Source organism: Amia ocellicauda, chromosome 17 (assembly GCF_036373705.1).
Source record: "Amia ocellicauda isolate fAmiCal2 chromosome 17, fAmiCal2.hap1, whole genome shotgun sequence".
Taxonomy (NCBI): Eukaryota; Metazoa; Chordata; class Actinopteri; order Amiiformes; family Amiidae; genus Amia; species Amia ocellicauda.
This window is the reverse complement of record NC_089866.1, coordinates 24,568,945-24,585,437: the sequence shown is the minus strand read 5'-3', so window position 1 is coordinate 24,585,437 and position 16,493 is coordinate 24,568,945. Positions and strand designations below refer to the sequence as shown.

Below are 16,493 nucleotides of genomic sequence, written 5' to 3'. Positions count from 1 at the left end.
GGCAGAAAATGTGCTTGTGACTCGTAAAACATGTCCCAACCCCCTCACACACACACGTCAATAGACAATGTGCAAGCACCCCAGACCAGTCTTGTCAGTCGCCGGGCTGGGATGAGTGCGTTTCCCCACACTGTTACGTAAGTGTGCCGACTGTTACATTAGAATTGCTCACGCCTGCACTGTTGCTTTATCTGAACACAATAGATCCTTGTTATAAAAAAACAAACAAACAAAAAACTTATATTTGTTGTAGCGAGATGTATTATCACAAACCGCAGATTATGCATCTCTACCTCCTCCAAAGAAGTTGCGAGCACGTCGTGTTTTTGCTGGGATGTACTGTCCGAGACGCACAATTAAATCAATGTTATCATTAGTTATCGTGTGACCTCGGGTGGCTTTTTCCGCACTCGATTGGTTGAGCTGAGAAATTAAACTTTGTCCCGCAGATCGGCGGCGGAGCGGAGCAGCGCTACATTGCGTGGAGGGCGTAAGTGCTTTTTAAACAGCCAGTTTGTGAGGAAATGCTCAATGACCCATTCTCAAGGCAGGAGAACTGGTAGCTCAGCCATTACCAACTTTAAATTGATTTATTTCAACGATGCAAGACGTTTTTAATGATTTGATTCTGCACGACCATATGCTTGCAGTTTTGCCACTAGACTGCTTTAGCAGGTTTTGGCAGTTATCATTCCTCAGGGTAACTAACATTCAAACTCATTATTTGGGTACACATTAGACGTATGGTTTTCCCAGGTAGAGTTACACTTTCTAAACATGTTAAGCTTTCTGAAATACTTGTAATTGTGGACTTGGGTTCAATACAGACTTTGACCCACCCGCAAATACAAAATAAAAACAATGACATAACTATACTCAGTAACGTATTTGCTTTTTGTAAAATGCTTCTTTCCTCTACGTGTACATGTAACAGCTTTGAAGTGCAAGACTGTATTTTGCTTTTGGCGTCTGTGGGTCACCGTTTTGTATCGAGGTAAAGTTGGTTTTATATTCACACATTCAACAGACATTCGCCAACAGTCATTTAAAGTAATAAACAAATCAATAACTAATTCAGGGATTGTCACAGAAACCTCAAACTAGATACGATTAATTCTAAAATTGTCTGGCATACAACCTTTGTTTCGAATCAAAATTCTACTTTTGATTTTATAAAAATAAATAAAATAACGACTGTTCAGAGCATGAAAACCACAGAGACCAACTGCCATGCCGAAATCTGGTTTGGTATTGTGAAGAACTCTATTCTTCAGAAGGAGAGAGGTCTTCAGCCTGCTTGTTTCATACAGAAACTGTATGCTTCCTTACGAGGGCAATACCGTGAGCATGTAATCCGGCATGGTTTGCCAGAAACCGTGCTAGAAAGGCCACTGGAGCCTAAGAAGCACAAGCTCGAGCATAATGAGGAGCAGTGGGCCAAAAGAGCAGACTCAATCCCCCAACCCCCCCAAAGTTTTTCGATGCCCCCGTCACAATACCAACTCCACAAGGTCCCTCCAGAAGAATAAAGCCAAGGGTCAACAAGAAGCCTAACAAGAAGTCCATTAAGGTATAATTGAATTAATACATCTATTAATTCATCAATTTTAAAATTTTGGGGGATATTGTTATGAATAACTTGATAATGGAACACTGTTCATTGCAGGTTACTGCAGAAATGACCATAACAGAAGACTTGGATAACTCATCCTCTGCTGAGCCTTCAAAGCTGGTAGGCTATAACATGGATATAAGCATGATTAATCATAAGTGAAAATATATATTTTTTGGAGTTCACCATTTGTTACATTCTATACATTTTGTCATGATAATTAATTGGATTATAACTATGTTAAATGTGTTCGATCTTTCATAAAATGAAAAATAAATAATTAACTCTGGAAAATAAAAATAAAATATCTCTGGAACAGATAGCAGAACTAGCATGACTGCCATAGATGTTGCTGGAGTAATAGATACAGTGAGGGAAAAAAGTATTTGATCCCCTGCAAATTGAGGAACAAAAAACAAAATGGTTTAATAGAGGTATGCAAAAAAATATCAAGAGAAAGAAAATGTTGTATAGCGCAAACAAAAGGGATAGAGATTATACAAAATACGAACAATATGTTGAACTGCAAAGAGATCTTAAGAAAGGGATCAGGAAAGCAAAGCGGGAAATAGATACAGTGAGGGAAAAAAGTATTTGATCCCCTGCTGATTTTGTACATTTGCCCACTGACAAAGAAATGATCAGTCTATAATTTTAATGGTAGGTGTATTTTAACAGTGAGAGACAGAATAATGACAAAAAAATCCAGAAAAACGCATTTCAAAAAAGTTATAAATTGATTTGCATGTTGGGAAATAAGTATTTGATCCCCTATCAATCAGCAAGATTTCTGGCTCCCAGGTGTCTTTTATACAGGTAACGAGCTGAGATTAGGAGCACTCTCTTAAAGGGAGTGCTCCTAACTCAGCTCGTTACCTGTATAAAAGACACCTGTCCATAGAAGCAATCAATCAATCAGATTCCAAACGCTCCACCATGGCCAAGACCAAAGAGCTGTCCATGGATGTCAGGGACAAGATTGTAGACCTACACAAGGCTGGAATGGGCTACAAGACCATCGCCAAGCAGCTTGTTGAGAAGGTGACAACAGTTGGTGCGATTATTCGCAAATGGAAGAAACACAAAATAACTGTCAGTCTCCCTCGGTCTGGGGCTCCATGCAAGATCTCACCTCGTGGAGTTTCAATGATCATGAGAACGGTGAGGAAATCAGCCCAGAACTACACGGGAAGATCTTGTTAATGTTCTCAAGGCAGCTGGGACCATAGTCACCAAGAAAACAATTGGTAACACACTACGCCGTGAAGGACTGAAATCCTGCAGCGCCCTCAAGGTCCCCCTGCTCAAGAAAGCACATGTACAGGCCCGTCTGAAGTTTGCCACTGAACATCTGAATGATTCAGAGGAGAACTGGGTGAAAGTGTTGTGGTCAGATGAGACCAAAATCGAGCTCTTTGGCATCAACTCAACTCGCCTTGTTTGGAGGAGGAGGAATGACCCCAAGAACACCATCCCCACCGTCAAACATGGAGGTGGAAACATTATGTTTTGGAGGTGTTTTTCTGCTAAGGGGACAGGACAACTGCACCGCATCAAAGGGACGATGGATGGGGCCATGTACAATCAAATCTTGGGTGAGAACCTTTTCTGGATTTTTTTGTTGTTATTCTGTCTCACTGTTAAAATACACCTACCATTAAAATTATATACTGATCATTTCGTTGTCAGTGGGCAAACGTACAAAATCAGCAGCGGATCAAATACTTTTTTCCCCTCACTGTAGGGCTATATACTGTATTTAAATAGACAGACATTAGTGATTATTATTTAAAACTATAAGATGATGTAATGTAATATAATACTGGTACACTTCCATTCCAGGTCTCCCAAAATGACGACATTTCTCAAAAGGCAAAACAAGAACAAAAGCATCAACAAGACAGATCAAGGCGAGATTGTCAACAACAGAGATAGAAAAGCAGGTATACAGATATATTTTTAAATGTTCACATGAATGAAGTGTGACATTTTCACTATTATGTTGTCAACTGTTGTCCAAAAACAATGCAGGAAAATTTACTATGTATGTTAATTCATGTTTTCCAGATAAAGTCTCTCTGGAGAGAAGAAAAAAGTGGGGTTATTGTGGCTGTAATTCAGTCAGGAGACAGAAAAACTACTTCTACTCTCTGAAACCACATCCACATCAAATATGCTGGACAGGTGGCTGTTTGAGGCTGTTTTAAATTAATTGTTTACTGTCTAAAACGAATAGAATGAGAACATGCAATAGTACAGTATAACTCAAGGATAACTAATCTTAGCATTCTATTTTGAACCAGGTAATGTATGTCATATCTTCAAGTTCTGCTGAAAAACAGTGGCACAGCACAAAGAATATATCTCCTTGATCATTTTACTTTATTTTACTTCTTCAGGTATTGTGCATGGAACCAGATACCATGATGCATCAAACACTGCGAAAGGTACATTTTTCAGTTTGCGGTTGACATACCCTCTCTATTCCTGTATGAAGATTCTTTGTGGATTTGGACTTTTCTTATATCCTTGTATTTTTCCTACTTATCTACCCTATATTATCACTTAGAAAGTATCTTTAATAGTGTCTCAAGGACCCTCATCTGAAGTCAGTCATATTCTAACTTTGTTATACCTGACCTCCAGTGAGTCCCTTCATCAAGTGTGTAGACTAAAGTCCCAGTGTTTAACATCAAAACACTGCAACAGAACATAGAACCCAGCAACGCCTAGTTTAACTACCAATCTCAGTAAGCTACCTCTACTCCACAAAATGGTCCCTTTCACTCATCAGTTATATTGTACACTGAACTTTTTTTTTCATCTATTATTATTATTATTATTATTATTATTATTATTATTATTATTATTATTATTAATTTATTGATTTATTGATTAGGAGATGCCCTTATCCAGGGCTTCTATAGCTCAGTTCTTCTTTCACCCCACCATACACACAAACAGACACACACACTACCCTTGCCTGCTGCGTGAAAAAGGTATTTCTCCCGTTGTGATAAACCTGTCATGCAACCTTATTTTAATTTTAATGAATTTCAATGTGTTGTTACTAAGGTCAGAAAACCTAGAATTCTGTCCTAGAATTTCCAACTATGATGCGATCCTGGCATGCGCCAACATTAACAATCTGCACTGGAAGTTGTTGGTAAGAGAACCTTTTATTAAGTGTTGGCATTGCAAAACAAAACATCTGTGTTTGTATTGGTACTTTGTTAAAAAGATTATTTGGCAAGAAAATATACGATCTCAACGGTCTATCTGCTGGATCCAGAAGGAGTGAAAGAACAACAATGTTCAAATGAAGCAGCAGCAAGAATGTGGTGAGCTTATACTCAATACTCTAATTCAAGTTTTACGTTACAACCAGTATAAAGGCCATGTTCACATATTAATGTAAGATTATTTTGACATAATTCACTCTTTTAAGAACCAGACACTGAAGTTTAATCACCTTGTTTGTATTTGCTGCATTGTCCTGTGAGCCCCTGACCCATATGTGTTCACCCTTGTTTGTCCACCCTGGTTATGTTGGAAGGAGTCCAGCACAGCCCCCTGCCTTTCCTCCCTGTCTGTTCTTTTAAGAATGCATGAGCCAATGCTTTAAATAAAGAGCTGTTGTTGCCTTTGAACTGGAGTCTGCACCTACTCTGTACCCAAAAACACTCAAAAGCGTTACAATACTTTTTGAGGTAATAGGACAATTTTGAAGCCAAGGGCTGCAGATGAAAGATCCAGGGGGTGGATGCTGTAGAGTTTGGCTTGTGAAAGTAAAACACTGGGGAAATGCACAAGGCCCTACAGACAGGGCTCCAGATAGCCCACTCACCTGGACTCCCCTTTAAGTTCAATATAGAAATTTAACAGATTTTCAATTAATGAACAGATGGATAAGTCTTGGACCTAACAATTAAGGATTGTTTATTCGATGAGGGGTGTTGCCCCTCTGTTACAGTCCCACTCATGCACACATGAGTGTGTGCTTTGGCCAAACAGTATTCTGTGAGTTATTGTTAACACATTTTTTTAATTCGAGTTAATTTAAGTAAATCCTGTGTATTGGAATTATTTTGTTTATGATCTAGCAAGGTCATTGGAATATCTAGTGTTAACAAATTATTGCTCTGTTTTTTTTTTTGTCCTTTCTATTATAATTTCACTTCCACTAATAACCAGTAATGTAATTTTATACATTACAATCCTGACATGAACTTAAAACAATAATGTTTTTCTCAAACAGTGAATTCTTCAAAGTACGGTTGAACCGCCATGGGTTGGATGACTGGGTGTGGGTAAGGTGGAAGGGAGCCACCATCCAACATACAGTGCAAATAGACTCCTTCAGCTGTGGGGTCTTTGTATTGGAGGTGAGTTGATAATATTAATGAATAATTGAGATCAGAGCAGAAGATGAATTTCTGTTGTTCGCTGTGACATATGGACAATACAGTTATATTACCTCATTATGTTGAAATGAAATTTCAGATGTCTATATTTGGATGACTTTTACTTTACAATGGCCATTAAACAATTGCAACTAAATTGACCATATATTTCTGAATATTTAGATGGCCACACAGGTTGTTGGCAGCTTCCCCAACCTTCCAACTCATATTGGCATAAATTCCTCAAAGAACTAATTGTCCCTGAAAAGAATGAAGTTTGCAGAGGCCGTTCTACAGGCATCAGGTGGGGAATAAGGAATTAGCATTATGACTGATGAAGTTTCTTAATTGACATCTGAAGTCCTGCTATATTTTCTATTGAACTATGAATATTTTTTAATAATTTATTTCTGTAAATGTGTAAACATTGAATTTAAAAGTGGTAATTCTGATCTGTTTTTAGTCTTCAAAGCCAGTCAAGAATGCTTGATTTGTGCAAGCAATGATCCACAAGGAGATTCCCAAAGGTTCACCCAATGGGTTAGTGTTGTTTTTGCCATATACTGTAGAATTAGGCTATGCAAATCAGTTACTGAAACATTCTTGGAGCAGAAAATATATATTACTTTTTGCACCATTATATCCTTGTTTGTTGGCCTTTTCATTAAATTTGAAAACTGAGAGGTGATACCTCAGACAAGTATAGGCAGGCCCTACTGTGTAATTTCTACAGAGATTCCATACTGAATGAACCATCCACAAAGATGTCACACCTGTTTTATAACCTACAAATTTATCTCACACCTCTTATTCAATGGTCATGTTGATATAATTGTTTCATGCCATATATGATATAATCTCAAAAAGAATGTAATGTATGTACTGTATGTTCTGTTAGTTATGTGTTTCTGTTATTCATTTTGCAGATACAATGTTCAGACTGCCAGCAATGGTACCACACCTCGTGTCTGGGAATGAGCAAGAGAGGCTTCACCACAGCAAGAGAAGATGAACAGTGGAAGGGGCCTCTTTGCCGTAACTCCTTTTGAGCAGCAACTTTTCTGTCGGGCCCCTTCAGAATGGAATACTGAAGACTCCTTAGAACTTCAACTACACTCCCTCTGGATGACTACATGCCCTCTATCAAATCAAAACTAGAATTTAATTTCAATAAATCGCATCTAGTTTGAGGTTTCTGTGACAATCCCTGAATTAGTTATTGAATTTATTCTGCCTTAAATGCAATATTATTGACTTTATTTTTATAAAATCAAAAGTAGAATTTTGATTCGAAACAAAGGTGGTTAAAGTATGCCAGACAATTTTAGAATTAATTGTATCTAGTTTGAGGTTTCTGTGACAATCCCTGAATTGTCCCTATTTATTTGTTTAAATGGCTATTGGCGAATGTCTGTTGAATGTCTTTTGAATGTGTGAATATAAAACCAACTTTACCTCCGTTTTGTTTGAATGCAGCTCTCACCTTTTTTTGCTTACTTCTGGTTAAACTGCTTGTTCCAGTCACTATTTGCAACATATTTGCAATGCCAAATTTAAACCACCAGCTTTTCATTTGTCTCCTGGAAACCATCGTGTTGATATGTTTGGGATGTTAATAATATAAGAAATGGGTTAAGCAGAGGGGAGGACAAAACACATTGATGGATGGCCAAGTAGAGCACTATTTCCAAGGATACACTGGTCTGTTTGTACCCCAGTTTTGAGACCTACCAGTGTGTGTTGCTCTGCAGGGAGGCCCCAAATGGTGGAAATGGTTGCCACACCTGCACTAAACGGCATATTTTTTTGTTCCAGGAAACCTTGGAAGAGCTATGGATGACATTCACCCTTTCCATGTTAACACTCCTCTGCTAGAGAGCCTGTACCTTTCTAAGAGGGCTGGGACTACAGTGTACATGAAGATGGACAATGCCCAGCCTTCAGGCTCCTTCAAGATCAGAGGGATAGGACTCCTCTGTCAGAAGGTGGGTTGTGGGTGGGGTGGAGGAGAGGAACACCTTGAAGCATGGCAAATTACTCCAAGTTAGAAGAGTGTAACTAGGCCATGTCATTAGTAAATGCTAATAAGTTAAATATTTGTGTTATAGGCAGCTGGTTCTGGAAGCAAAGGTTTTGTTTGTTCCTCAGGTAAGGCTGCTTTATTTAAATTAAACTTTTTTTGGTTTCATCTTGGTTTGTCCCATTGCCTTCCTAAGGAAAGTCACACTGGGGTCACCATTTCACGGTCAGATGAGCCGGTGGACCTTGTACAGTTGGATGTCATGTGTTTCACAAACACTTTGAGTGAGTGCAAACATTTTGAATGCCAACACTCACAGAGAACCAAGAGAGGACCTAGAACAAAATCCGAAATGGTGTTTTGCTTTTAGTTGACCTTCTCTTGCCTTTACCACATTGTTAATTTTCAGTCTTTGCACTTCACAAAAGCACTGTCGCTGGGCCTCAGTGACTGATGCCTTATGCCAAAGATGCCAACTCACGATTTTAGTCCTCCCAAATATTAATCCTGGAAAAAACCCATTTATGTACCTCGTAATCTCTTCCTTTGACCCAGGCTGCTGTCATTTATTGAGCCCAGGAGAATAAAGTTCTGTTCTCCGTGCTGAAGAATTCCAGCCCTCTTTTAACTGGTTTCTTTTCTACAGGGGGAAATGCTGGCCTGGCCACAGCCTATGTAGCACGGAAACTCAATTTACCAGCAACTATCATAGTGCCCAGCTCCACCTCCGATGCCATGGCCCAGAAATTGAGGGACCACGGTGCGAGCGTGAGAGTATTTGGGAAGGTAGGGAGGCCTGTAGTCGATTAGCAGCCTCAGATTAGCTCTGAAATACTGAGTTCCGTATCGGCACAAAAAATAAGGAATTGAAAGTCCAGTCAAATCAATCTGTTTAAGTGCATCAGGGTGGAGAGAATTTAAACCGTGCCAGCAAAAACAAAAAGTGACTGGAAGCAGTAGAAGTCATCTGTTTGTGTATAATACTTTGTTGAAGTCTGAAGTAGAAGGTTCCTTTCTATTTTTTAATGACTTCCAGGTTTTGACCTTACTATAACCCAAGTTTATGACCTCCAAGTGAGTTCCGTTAGAGCAGTATTGTTTACTAGAATATTGAAGATGAACATGCTTTGTCTGGCCCGTCTGCAGGTGTGGGATGATGCCAACCAGGAGGCCCACAGATTGGCTGAGACTGAGGGCTTAACATTTGTGCCTCCTTTTGATCACCCACTGGTCTGGTAAGACATTGGTATATACATAGCCCCACATAGGGGAGATACAAATGTTCATTATATCAAGAGAGAACTACCGTTCTACTAAATTCTTTAGCAATTCCACTAACAATTACGCATATTAGCTATTATGGGGTTGGATTATACACAAAGGCAAAAGCAATCCAATAAATTATAAATTTCAGGTGAACGATAGCGGATCGCAGAGTAGTGATTATCTGTCTATGCAACAATGGTAATTTGTTATAAATTACACAACTTTTTCAACAATATTCCTGAACGTAAAATGAAAGAGAGATTGAGAGATTATTTTATGTAATTGATTATACTTTCCTTAAACATATGTTGACTTAAGTTCTGGGTATTTCTCTAGTTCATAAACCATTAATATTGGTAGTTCAAATACTTATCAATATCGGGCCAACACAGGAAAAAGCTTCATAAGCCACAGAAGACACTTTGAGGGAAGGCGCTTTACACACACAGGAGTGGGGACAGTCTGGAAAGCCGTCTCTGTGAGAGACCTGCCTCAGGGTCAAGTTCTTCTCTTCATCTGGATTGGCGAGACAAAGTGCTTAATTTCCTGTACTGCCTGTTCCATACAAAAGTTTCTTATTTGTAACCATTCATAGAGTGGCTTAGCTATTTCGGCAGTTCTCAATGTTGCAAAGTCTGTCACACTCCCAGAAAACTACGCAACTCTGATATCTCAGTATTCTGCTAGACTCTGGCTGGACAACCTCAGCTGCCATTAGGAGTCCTACATACTGTACCTCAGTCCTGCACCACTGTCCGTTGGTAAGTGACAGTTTTGCACCGGCTTGGGAAAGTTGTGACCACATAAATCAGAATACCTTGGGCTGCCACATTACCCATGGCCTTATGCAAAAATACTCCACTTTTAATAGCCAAATGGGCACCTGTTCTAGGTAAACAGTATATTGACAAAGAGAAAAACCAGTTTGTACTTGTCTTGTCAGTCAAATTTCTTGGTGAAAAACCCATTTGCCACATCTACAGTAGTGTAATACTTTATTTTGTTAAACATTTTCCCTGAAAGTAATCCGTTATCTTTAGGCTTATTCTGTTTCTACTTTTGTTTTAGAACAGTGTTCACAAACTTTCTGATGGGGGGGCACTTTGGCTGATAAGACATCAGATTACAAGAGAAAATAATGTATCCACTATTTCTGCAGAGGCCAAAAAGCATTACTTAACAATCTCTGCATCGGTAAACGCTTTCTTCTGTTCAGCTAAAATCCATCTGATCTCAAATTATGCTTCTGTCAAACTCTCGCAAACGGACCTAGATCCAAAATGTTTGCTGGCCTTCAGTTGCTTGATTTTATTTTTCTGTAGGTTACTACCAGGTGGGTATTTACTATTAAAATTGGCATGTGTTGTGTAATGCTGATCGAGACTGTTGCGATTAAAAACAGAACATGACTGGTTACAAATTAAATAAAGTGGCTTTGGGCCAGATTTGTTGAGTACAAAGAAACTCATCCGTCCATGTTTTCTCTTTCCATGCAATAACTTTTCTTTTTCGTTGGGCTGTGCCTCTTTGTGTCTTTGACCCTACTCACTCCAGCCTCCTCATTTTCAACAGTGTGGTTTATCTTTTTGACTGTTTGATTTTCATAATTTTTCTCAGTGATGGCTGCTACTAACTCTTCTTCATTGTCTTCGTGCAAGCAACATTTTTTTTGTATACTGATTTAGAATTGTTGGGTTTGATGACATGCTGTGATGTTTTCACAGTTGTGTATTTTGGGGGGTGAATGTCATGGGCCACACTGAAGGCCACCAGGGGCCGCCAGTGGCCTGCATGCCTTGCAATGAACAACACTGTTTTGGAAGGACACGGCTACATTATGTAATTAAAACACTAACCTCAATGAACTGTTAGTGACTGAAATCAGTTAAATTTCAGTTACGTTTTTTTTTTTATACTGAACTATGCCTCTACCTCTATATAACATTGCCCTTTGGGAGCCAAAAAATCTTAGTGTTAAACGTGAAACTGTTATATTGAACTTGCTTTGGTCTTGAGCATCTCCTTTATTAATAGTCAGCAAATCATTGTTGTTAGCGCTAACATGGTGCATGCAGTAAATAAATCTGTTCTACAATGGTTAAATTGTATCTCCTTTCATTAATTACAACAATCATTTTGTAAGCTTACTTAAAACATAATGTAATAACACCAATACTAAACACTGCTAAATGCATGTGGGTTAGGTTTCATCCATCAATCGTTTGTACTGTGTGTAATACTTAGGAAAATGCAAAATCCACATACATTATCAGAGAATGCTTTTAATTACACATCCTTACAAATTGTTGTAAAAAAGGATTTTGGTATTTTAGCAAGTAGTAGCAGGGGCCACTTTGTCACTTAGTCAACTGTTATATATATAGATTTAATATGAACTGTTAACTATTAAATAGTTTGAAAAGGTTTAGAAAAAGTTAAAATTAAGCTAATTAACGCAAAGTAATCAATGGATTTATAACTTAAATTATGACTTGCAGACCATACAGTTGCAATGAATGCAAATGCTTACATTTTTACTTTACTGCATTGTTTCCATATTTGCATTGTATCACATTGTGGTAAATCGGGGTAGAGGTTTTTCCCAAAAGTAATCTGATTAAGTTCCTGATTTGGAGTATTGAATTACGATTCTTACAGATTGTTATATATTAATACATCATTTATAAGACTAGTTTTTCCCTGGATGAATCGCCATGAGTTTGAACATAAATATCGAACACTGCTGTAGAGCCTTCAGTTCAGTAGCTCTCAATATAAATACTTTAGTTTAAGCAATCTAACCTGTACTTGAAGGGCCTTTGCTTTCCTGATAACGATGAATCTTTGCTCCCAGGCAGGGCCATGCAAGCATAGTGCGGGAGCTCAAGGCCTCCATGCCATCCAAGCCTGGCGCTGTAGTAGTCGCAGTTGGAGGAGGTGGGCTGCTCTGTGGGGTGGTGGAGGGATTGAAAGAGGTTGGATGGGGTGATGTGCCAATCGTCGCCATGGAAACCAAAGGCGCAAACTGCCTGAACGCTGCAGTGACTGCTGGGAAGGTGGTGACTCTTCCAGACATCACCAGGTGAGTGAATATGATATTAAAACGTTTCATTAAGGGTGCGGACCACCCATTTTTGACAGATGCCACAAGGAGTTTGTGAAAGGCTGCTGTGAGGATGTGTGTGTGTGTGTGTTTTTCTTAGTGAGGCCAAGTGCCTGGGGGCCCTGACAGTGTGCAAGCAGGCCTTTGACGTCACCGCGGAGGGCAACATCATCTCTGAGGTGGTGACCGATCAGGAGGCCCTGAAAGCGCTGGAGCTGTTTGTCGGTGAGTGTTTGGGATTGCATTACAGCAGCCAAAAGGTGTGTTATTGGTGTAATATTACATTTCAGAATGTCTTCAAGCAAACTTTTTTGGTCGGTCCAAATGAGGCGTTTTGAAACTAAAGATCCATAATAAAAACATATCTGCTCAACATATCTACTCTGGTCAGAACAAACTTTTTAAAACTCATTTGTCTGTGGGAAGTCTTGGTCTTGAAATGTGAAATAGATAGTCTTTTATGGTGTTTTTAAAGAGATTAAGGTAGTAAAGTGGATAGTTGTACAGTCTGTCTTTTGTATGAGGGTTTAGTTAAGGTGAGGGTTATGTAACCTACCTCACTATTAGGTGTAACAGTAGCCAGAATTTCAACTCTAGCCAACACCACAAATTGGAGCTTTCAATCTGTTAGTTAACCCTAATGGGAGTCTCTTCCCTGGGAAACCTAATCTTAGCCCAAACCAATGTCTGTTCCTAGAACTGACCCCTAATAACCATGTAATTTTGCATTATTCCTGGTATCACACACAGTTGGTATAGAATATGTGCAATACTAGTATAAATCAGTGAATTTATTGTTGTGCACTGCCCTCTAGTGGTAGGGAATGGGTATTATTAGTAGTAATACTAGCAGTAGTTTAAGTAGTAATAGCATTTATCATTATTATTGTTATATTTCACAGCTTTTTAGAAGTGAAACAGAGGGGTGCTGAGGTTAATTCTGTTGTCTTTTCAGTTATTTTTATTTAATTTAACACAACTGTGCTCTCTGGGCAGATGAGGAGCGGGTTCTGGTGGAGCTGGCGTGTGGTGCCGCCCTGGCAGCCATCTACAGCGGGGTGATCCAGAGACTGCAGAGCCAGGCACGCCTGCCCTGCCTGCTCGGCCCCCTGGTGGTGATCGTGTGCGGGGGCAGCAGCATCAGCCTGGCCCAGCTCAGCCAGTTGAAAGACAAGCTGAGGGGATGAGAGGAACACCAGAGCGCAGGAGGAAAGGGGACTGAGGACAAGGTTATGAGTGCCACAAATGTAAAAAATCACAATTGGTATGATTGGTATAATTGGTCATACTCTATGAAAGCCACGCTTATACGTCTGTCATAGTTTTCAGCCGAGACTCTTTCCATTGTGATGCTTTTTTCGCAGTTGAAATCTGTTCCGATCTGCTACAGTCCACTGTAATATACAGTTTCAGTATATTAAGGTGCATCACTAAATTGGCAGTTGCACTTTTTAATCACTTAGCATTCCTTGATTGCTCAGCACTTTTAATTTTGAATCAGGTGTAATTGTTAGTCATCTTTATGCACTGGTATACATAATGCAGTGTACCTGTTCCCAATCATATCGAGTTGTTGTCCTGCACCATGTTTGCTGTGTCTCTCAATTCTCTTGCACTGTATTTTGTGTTATATCACTCCTCTTAGTACTGCATTGTGTAACCCCATTATTTTTAATAAATGATTCCCTGACATGTAATGTGATTTACATTAGGAAGATTAATAAAGGCACCATCCAAATGGATTAGATCTGGTTACAAAATGTAGTTGCATTTTCATTTTAAAGAGGTTTTCCTTTTCTGTAGGTACTCTGTCAATCAGTGATTTTCAATTTCGGACTGGTAGTGAAACAGATTTATAAAAATAAGTATAACATAAAATACATACCTAAAATCGAAATGCATGTCATGAACTGTTAAATGTGTTATTTTTGCACAATCCTTATTTCAATCCTTCACGGAACTACGGAAGATCTCCTAGCTTTTGGAAGCATATTAGTTCAGATTGAGCGCCAAATGCTGGTCCCATCCAGAGTTGGTACCTGGCCACCTGTGGCTGATGCTTTTATAATGCCTTGATCGTGGTTAAATTGCGGTATCGTGTTCTTCCAGAATAATTTTCATTCCTCTAGTGTTGCTATTGGCTTGTTGTGTTTCGGCACATCCTTTATGCTGAAGTGGCTGATAGGATAGCCATGAAGAATTTGAATTTGAGTACATTTGGAAGGAAGATTCCAAAGAGGAGAAACAATATGAAACCCCAAAAATGACAGATCTCAGAAGTTGACCGTTTGCCATTTTTGTGTGCATTAACCCCGAGACAACAATTTACACTTACAGGCAGGTTTTATAGCTCAGCCTTAAATCATTACTTTATAGAGACTTGGAAATATTTTAACGCCTGTCAAATGAGCAGATGATTGCGGTCATTAAAAAAATACTCGGGTACCCTTTGAATTGGGTATTTATAGCGATCTATGAAACAAACTGCATTGTGCCTCCTTTTCACTTGACAGAGGGCATATATCATATTCCTACAGTTTTTAAAATGAGAGGAAAATCAAAAAGCACCACATTACAAACATCTGGATCCTGCATTACATGGTATGACATTTTAGTGGGTGATTTGTCTTAATTGAGTCACTCTTGATGGGGTGACATTTCAAAAAGATGCCTTTTCAACATTGTCTTTTTGATGGCTGAGATTATTTCTCAAGAATTTGTGGTACTTTGGGTATCCTATCCCCCTATGTACATAATTGCAAAAGGTCTGTAGTTCAATGAATTGACACCAGATGTAGCTATAGTATTTTTCAAGTGCATACTTAATAATGTTGAAGGGATGCTCTCATCTTCAGGCGAATCCACAGTGTATCTTCTCAATTACAAAGGAAAGCCACTATCCCCCTTTTCTCCCATAGTGAAGGGGACCTTTTGCAAATACTACCATTAACCTGTCACAAGCCTCAAAACACTGCTTTACTCTGTGGGAGTCAATTTCTCCTGAGCCAAGGTCAATAGCTCTGATTCATGTGTTGTGTAAGTGGACAGAAACCATAAAGCATGACAGGGAAGATTGCTTATAGTTCCAGTGTGAGTTCACAGCAGGGTGCCGAGTGGATTGATTGATACCGACCTTTTCATAACGGCAAGGTTTTCATAAACTATCCACAGCGACAAAGTTTTATTGTGAACAAGGGGGTTGATGAGAAACCAATCATTTTGTTTGAGTTGATCTTTTTCACTCTGTCTCTGAATGGAAGTCAACTGTTAAGCAGAACTCTTAAACATTTAAAAAAGCTGTAACTTCAGATTCAGATATATTATTTTAATAGTATTCTTAGAATCCATTTTGCAGGTTAAAAGGCTATGATGCCAGCAGATCAGTGGCACAGTGCAGATTGGGAATGTAGCACTTGTTACAGATGCTAATCAGCATATTTTCAATTTACAGTCATGGGCAAGAAATATTCCAACAAAGAAGGAGGCTGAAAAGTAAGTAATTTAACATGGGGAGGCACAACACTGAGTACTGGGTGGTGACATTTGACATTAGTATGTGCTACTGTTACATATCTTATCCTGTGTCTTGTTGTGTATGCGTAAACAGAAGGATTTACAAGTTGTCATAGACAGACGCAGGATGGTACAGGTGAGAGGCAGCCATCTTGTTGTGTTCCTAGTTTCAGACATGGTCTTGGCATTCCTGATTTTGTTTGAACTGCCTTAATTGAAGTTAATCTTGTCTGTAGTTTGCCTTAATTTAAGTCAATTCAGTACAGCTGCTGAGTTGGTGAAAGTAAATAGGTTGAAGGAAAGGTGATTTAGTCAAGGACTAGTAGGATTTCAGTTAAGTGAGTTGTGCCAGGTGGATCCAGTTGGAGCCACTTAGGTGTGAATTGGGGGCAGGTAGACAAAAGGGTACTTAAAGCTGCTGTTGAGACCAAGACGTAAACAGAAGGATTTACAAGCTGCCCTAGACAGACTCAGGACAGTACAGGTGAGCACGGTATGGTTAGCTTTGAGGCATACTTTCAAAAAACAAGGACCAAGTCTAAAACAATGGTCTACAATTTTAGAAAAGCAAACCTT

The 16,493-nt window shown here is 39.1% G+C and overlaps 1 protein-coding gene and 1 long non-coding RNA gene across 9 annotated transcripts; both read left to right on the top strand.

Moving 5' to 3' along the window:
- The first annotated feature begins 15 nt into the window (after positions 1-15).
- Positions 16-14,146, top strand: sdsl (serine dehydratase-like). 3 transcript variants are annotated; one of them, XM_066689209.1, is made up of 10 exons: positions 16-137; positions 450-490; positions 935-994; positions 7,831-8,000; positions 8,124-8,163; positions 8,682-8,821; positions 9,182-9,270; positions 12,156-12,383; positions 12,505-12,629; positions 13,401-14,146. In XM_066689209.1, the coding sequence occupies exons 1-10, from the start codon at positions 31-33 to the stop codon at positions 13,589-13,591; spliced, it is 1,191 nt and encodes a 396-aa protein (XP_066545306.1). In that variant the 5' UTR covers positions 16-30; the 3' UTR covers positions 13,592-14,146. The 3 variants fall into 3 exon arrangements, with proteins under 3 accessions (XP_066545306.1, XP_066545307.1, XP_066545308.1); XM_066689210.1 differs by lacking the exon at positions 935-994; XM_066689211.1 differs by lacking the exons at positions 450-490; positions 935-994 and having other exon boundaries at positions 83-137.
- LOC136712568 (uncharacterized) lies at positions 1,001-7,824 on the top strand. 6 transcript variants are annotated; one of them, XR_010804851.1, is made up of 9 exons: positions 1,001-1,570; positions 1,667-1,732; positions 3,455-3,555; positions 3,680-3,796; positions 4,012-4,059; positions 4,854-5,997; positions 6,199-6,319; positions 6,479-6,555; positions 6,942-7,824. It is a non-coding gene; the product is annotated as an uncharacterized LOC136712568 (long non-coding RNA). The 6 variants fall into 6 exon arrangements; XR_010804849.1 differs by having other exon boundaries at positions 4,688-5,997; XR_010804850.1 differs by having other exon boundaries at positions 4,012-4,778; positions 5,871-5,997.
- Positions 14,147-16,493: the final 2,347 nt, after the last annotated feature.

What these genes read in the sequence shown, in the direction of transcription:
- sdsl (XM_066689209.1), top strand. Translation starts at nt 31, where the DNA reads ATGTCCCAACCCCCTCACACACACACGTCAATAGACAATGTGCAAGCA. An exon ending in GGTCACCGTTTTGTATCGAG is followed by an intron (nt 995 to 7,830) that starts GTAAAGTTGGTT and finishes TTTTTGTTCCAG; the next exon opens with GAAACCTTGGAAGAGCTATG. An exon ending in AGCGCTGGAGCTGTTTGTCG is followed by an intron (nt 12,630 to 13,400) that starts GTGAGTGTTTGG and finishes CTCTCTGGGCAG; the next exon opens with ATGAGGAGCGGGTTCTGGTG.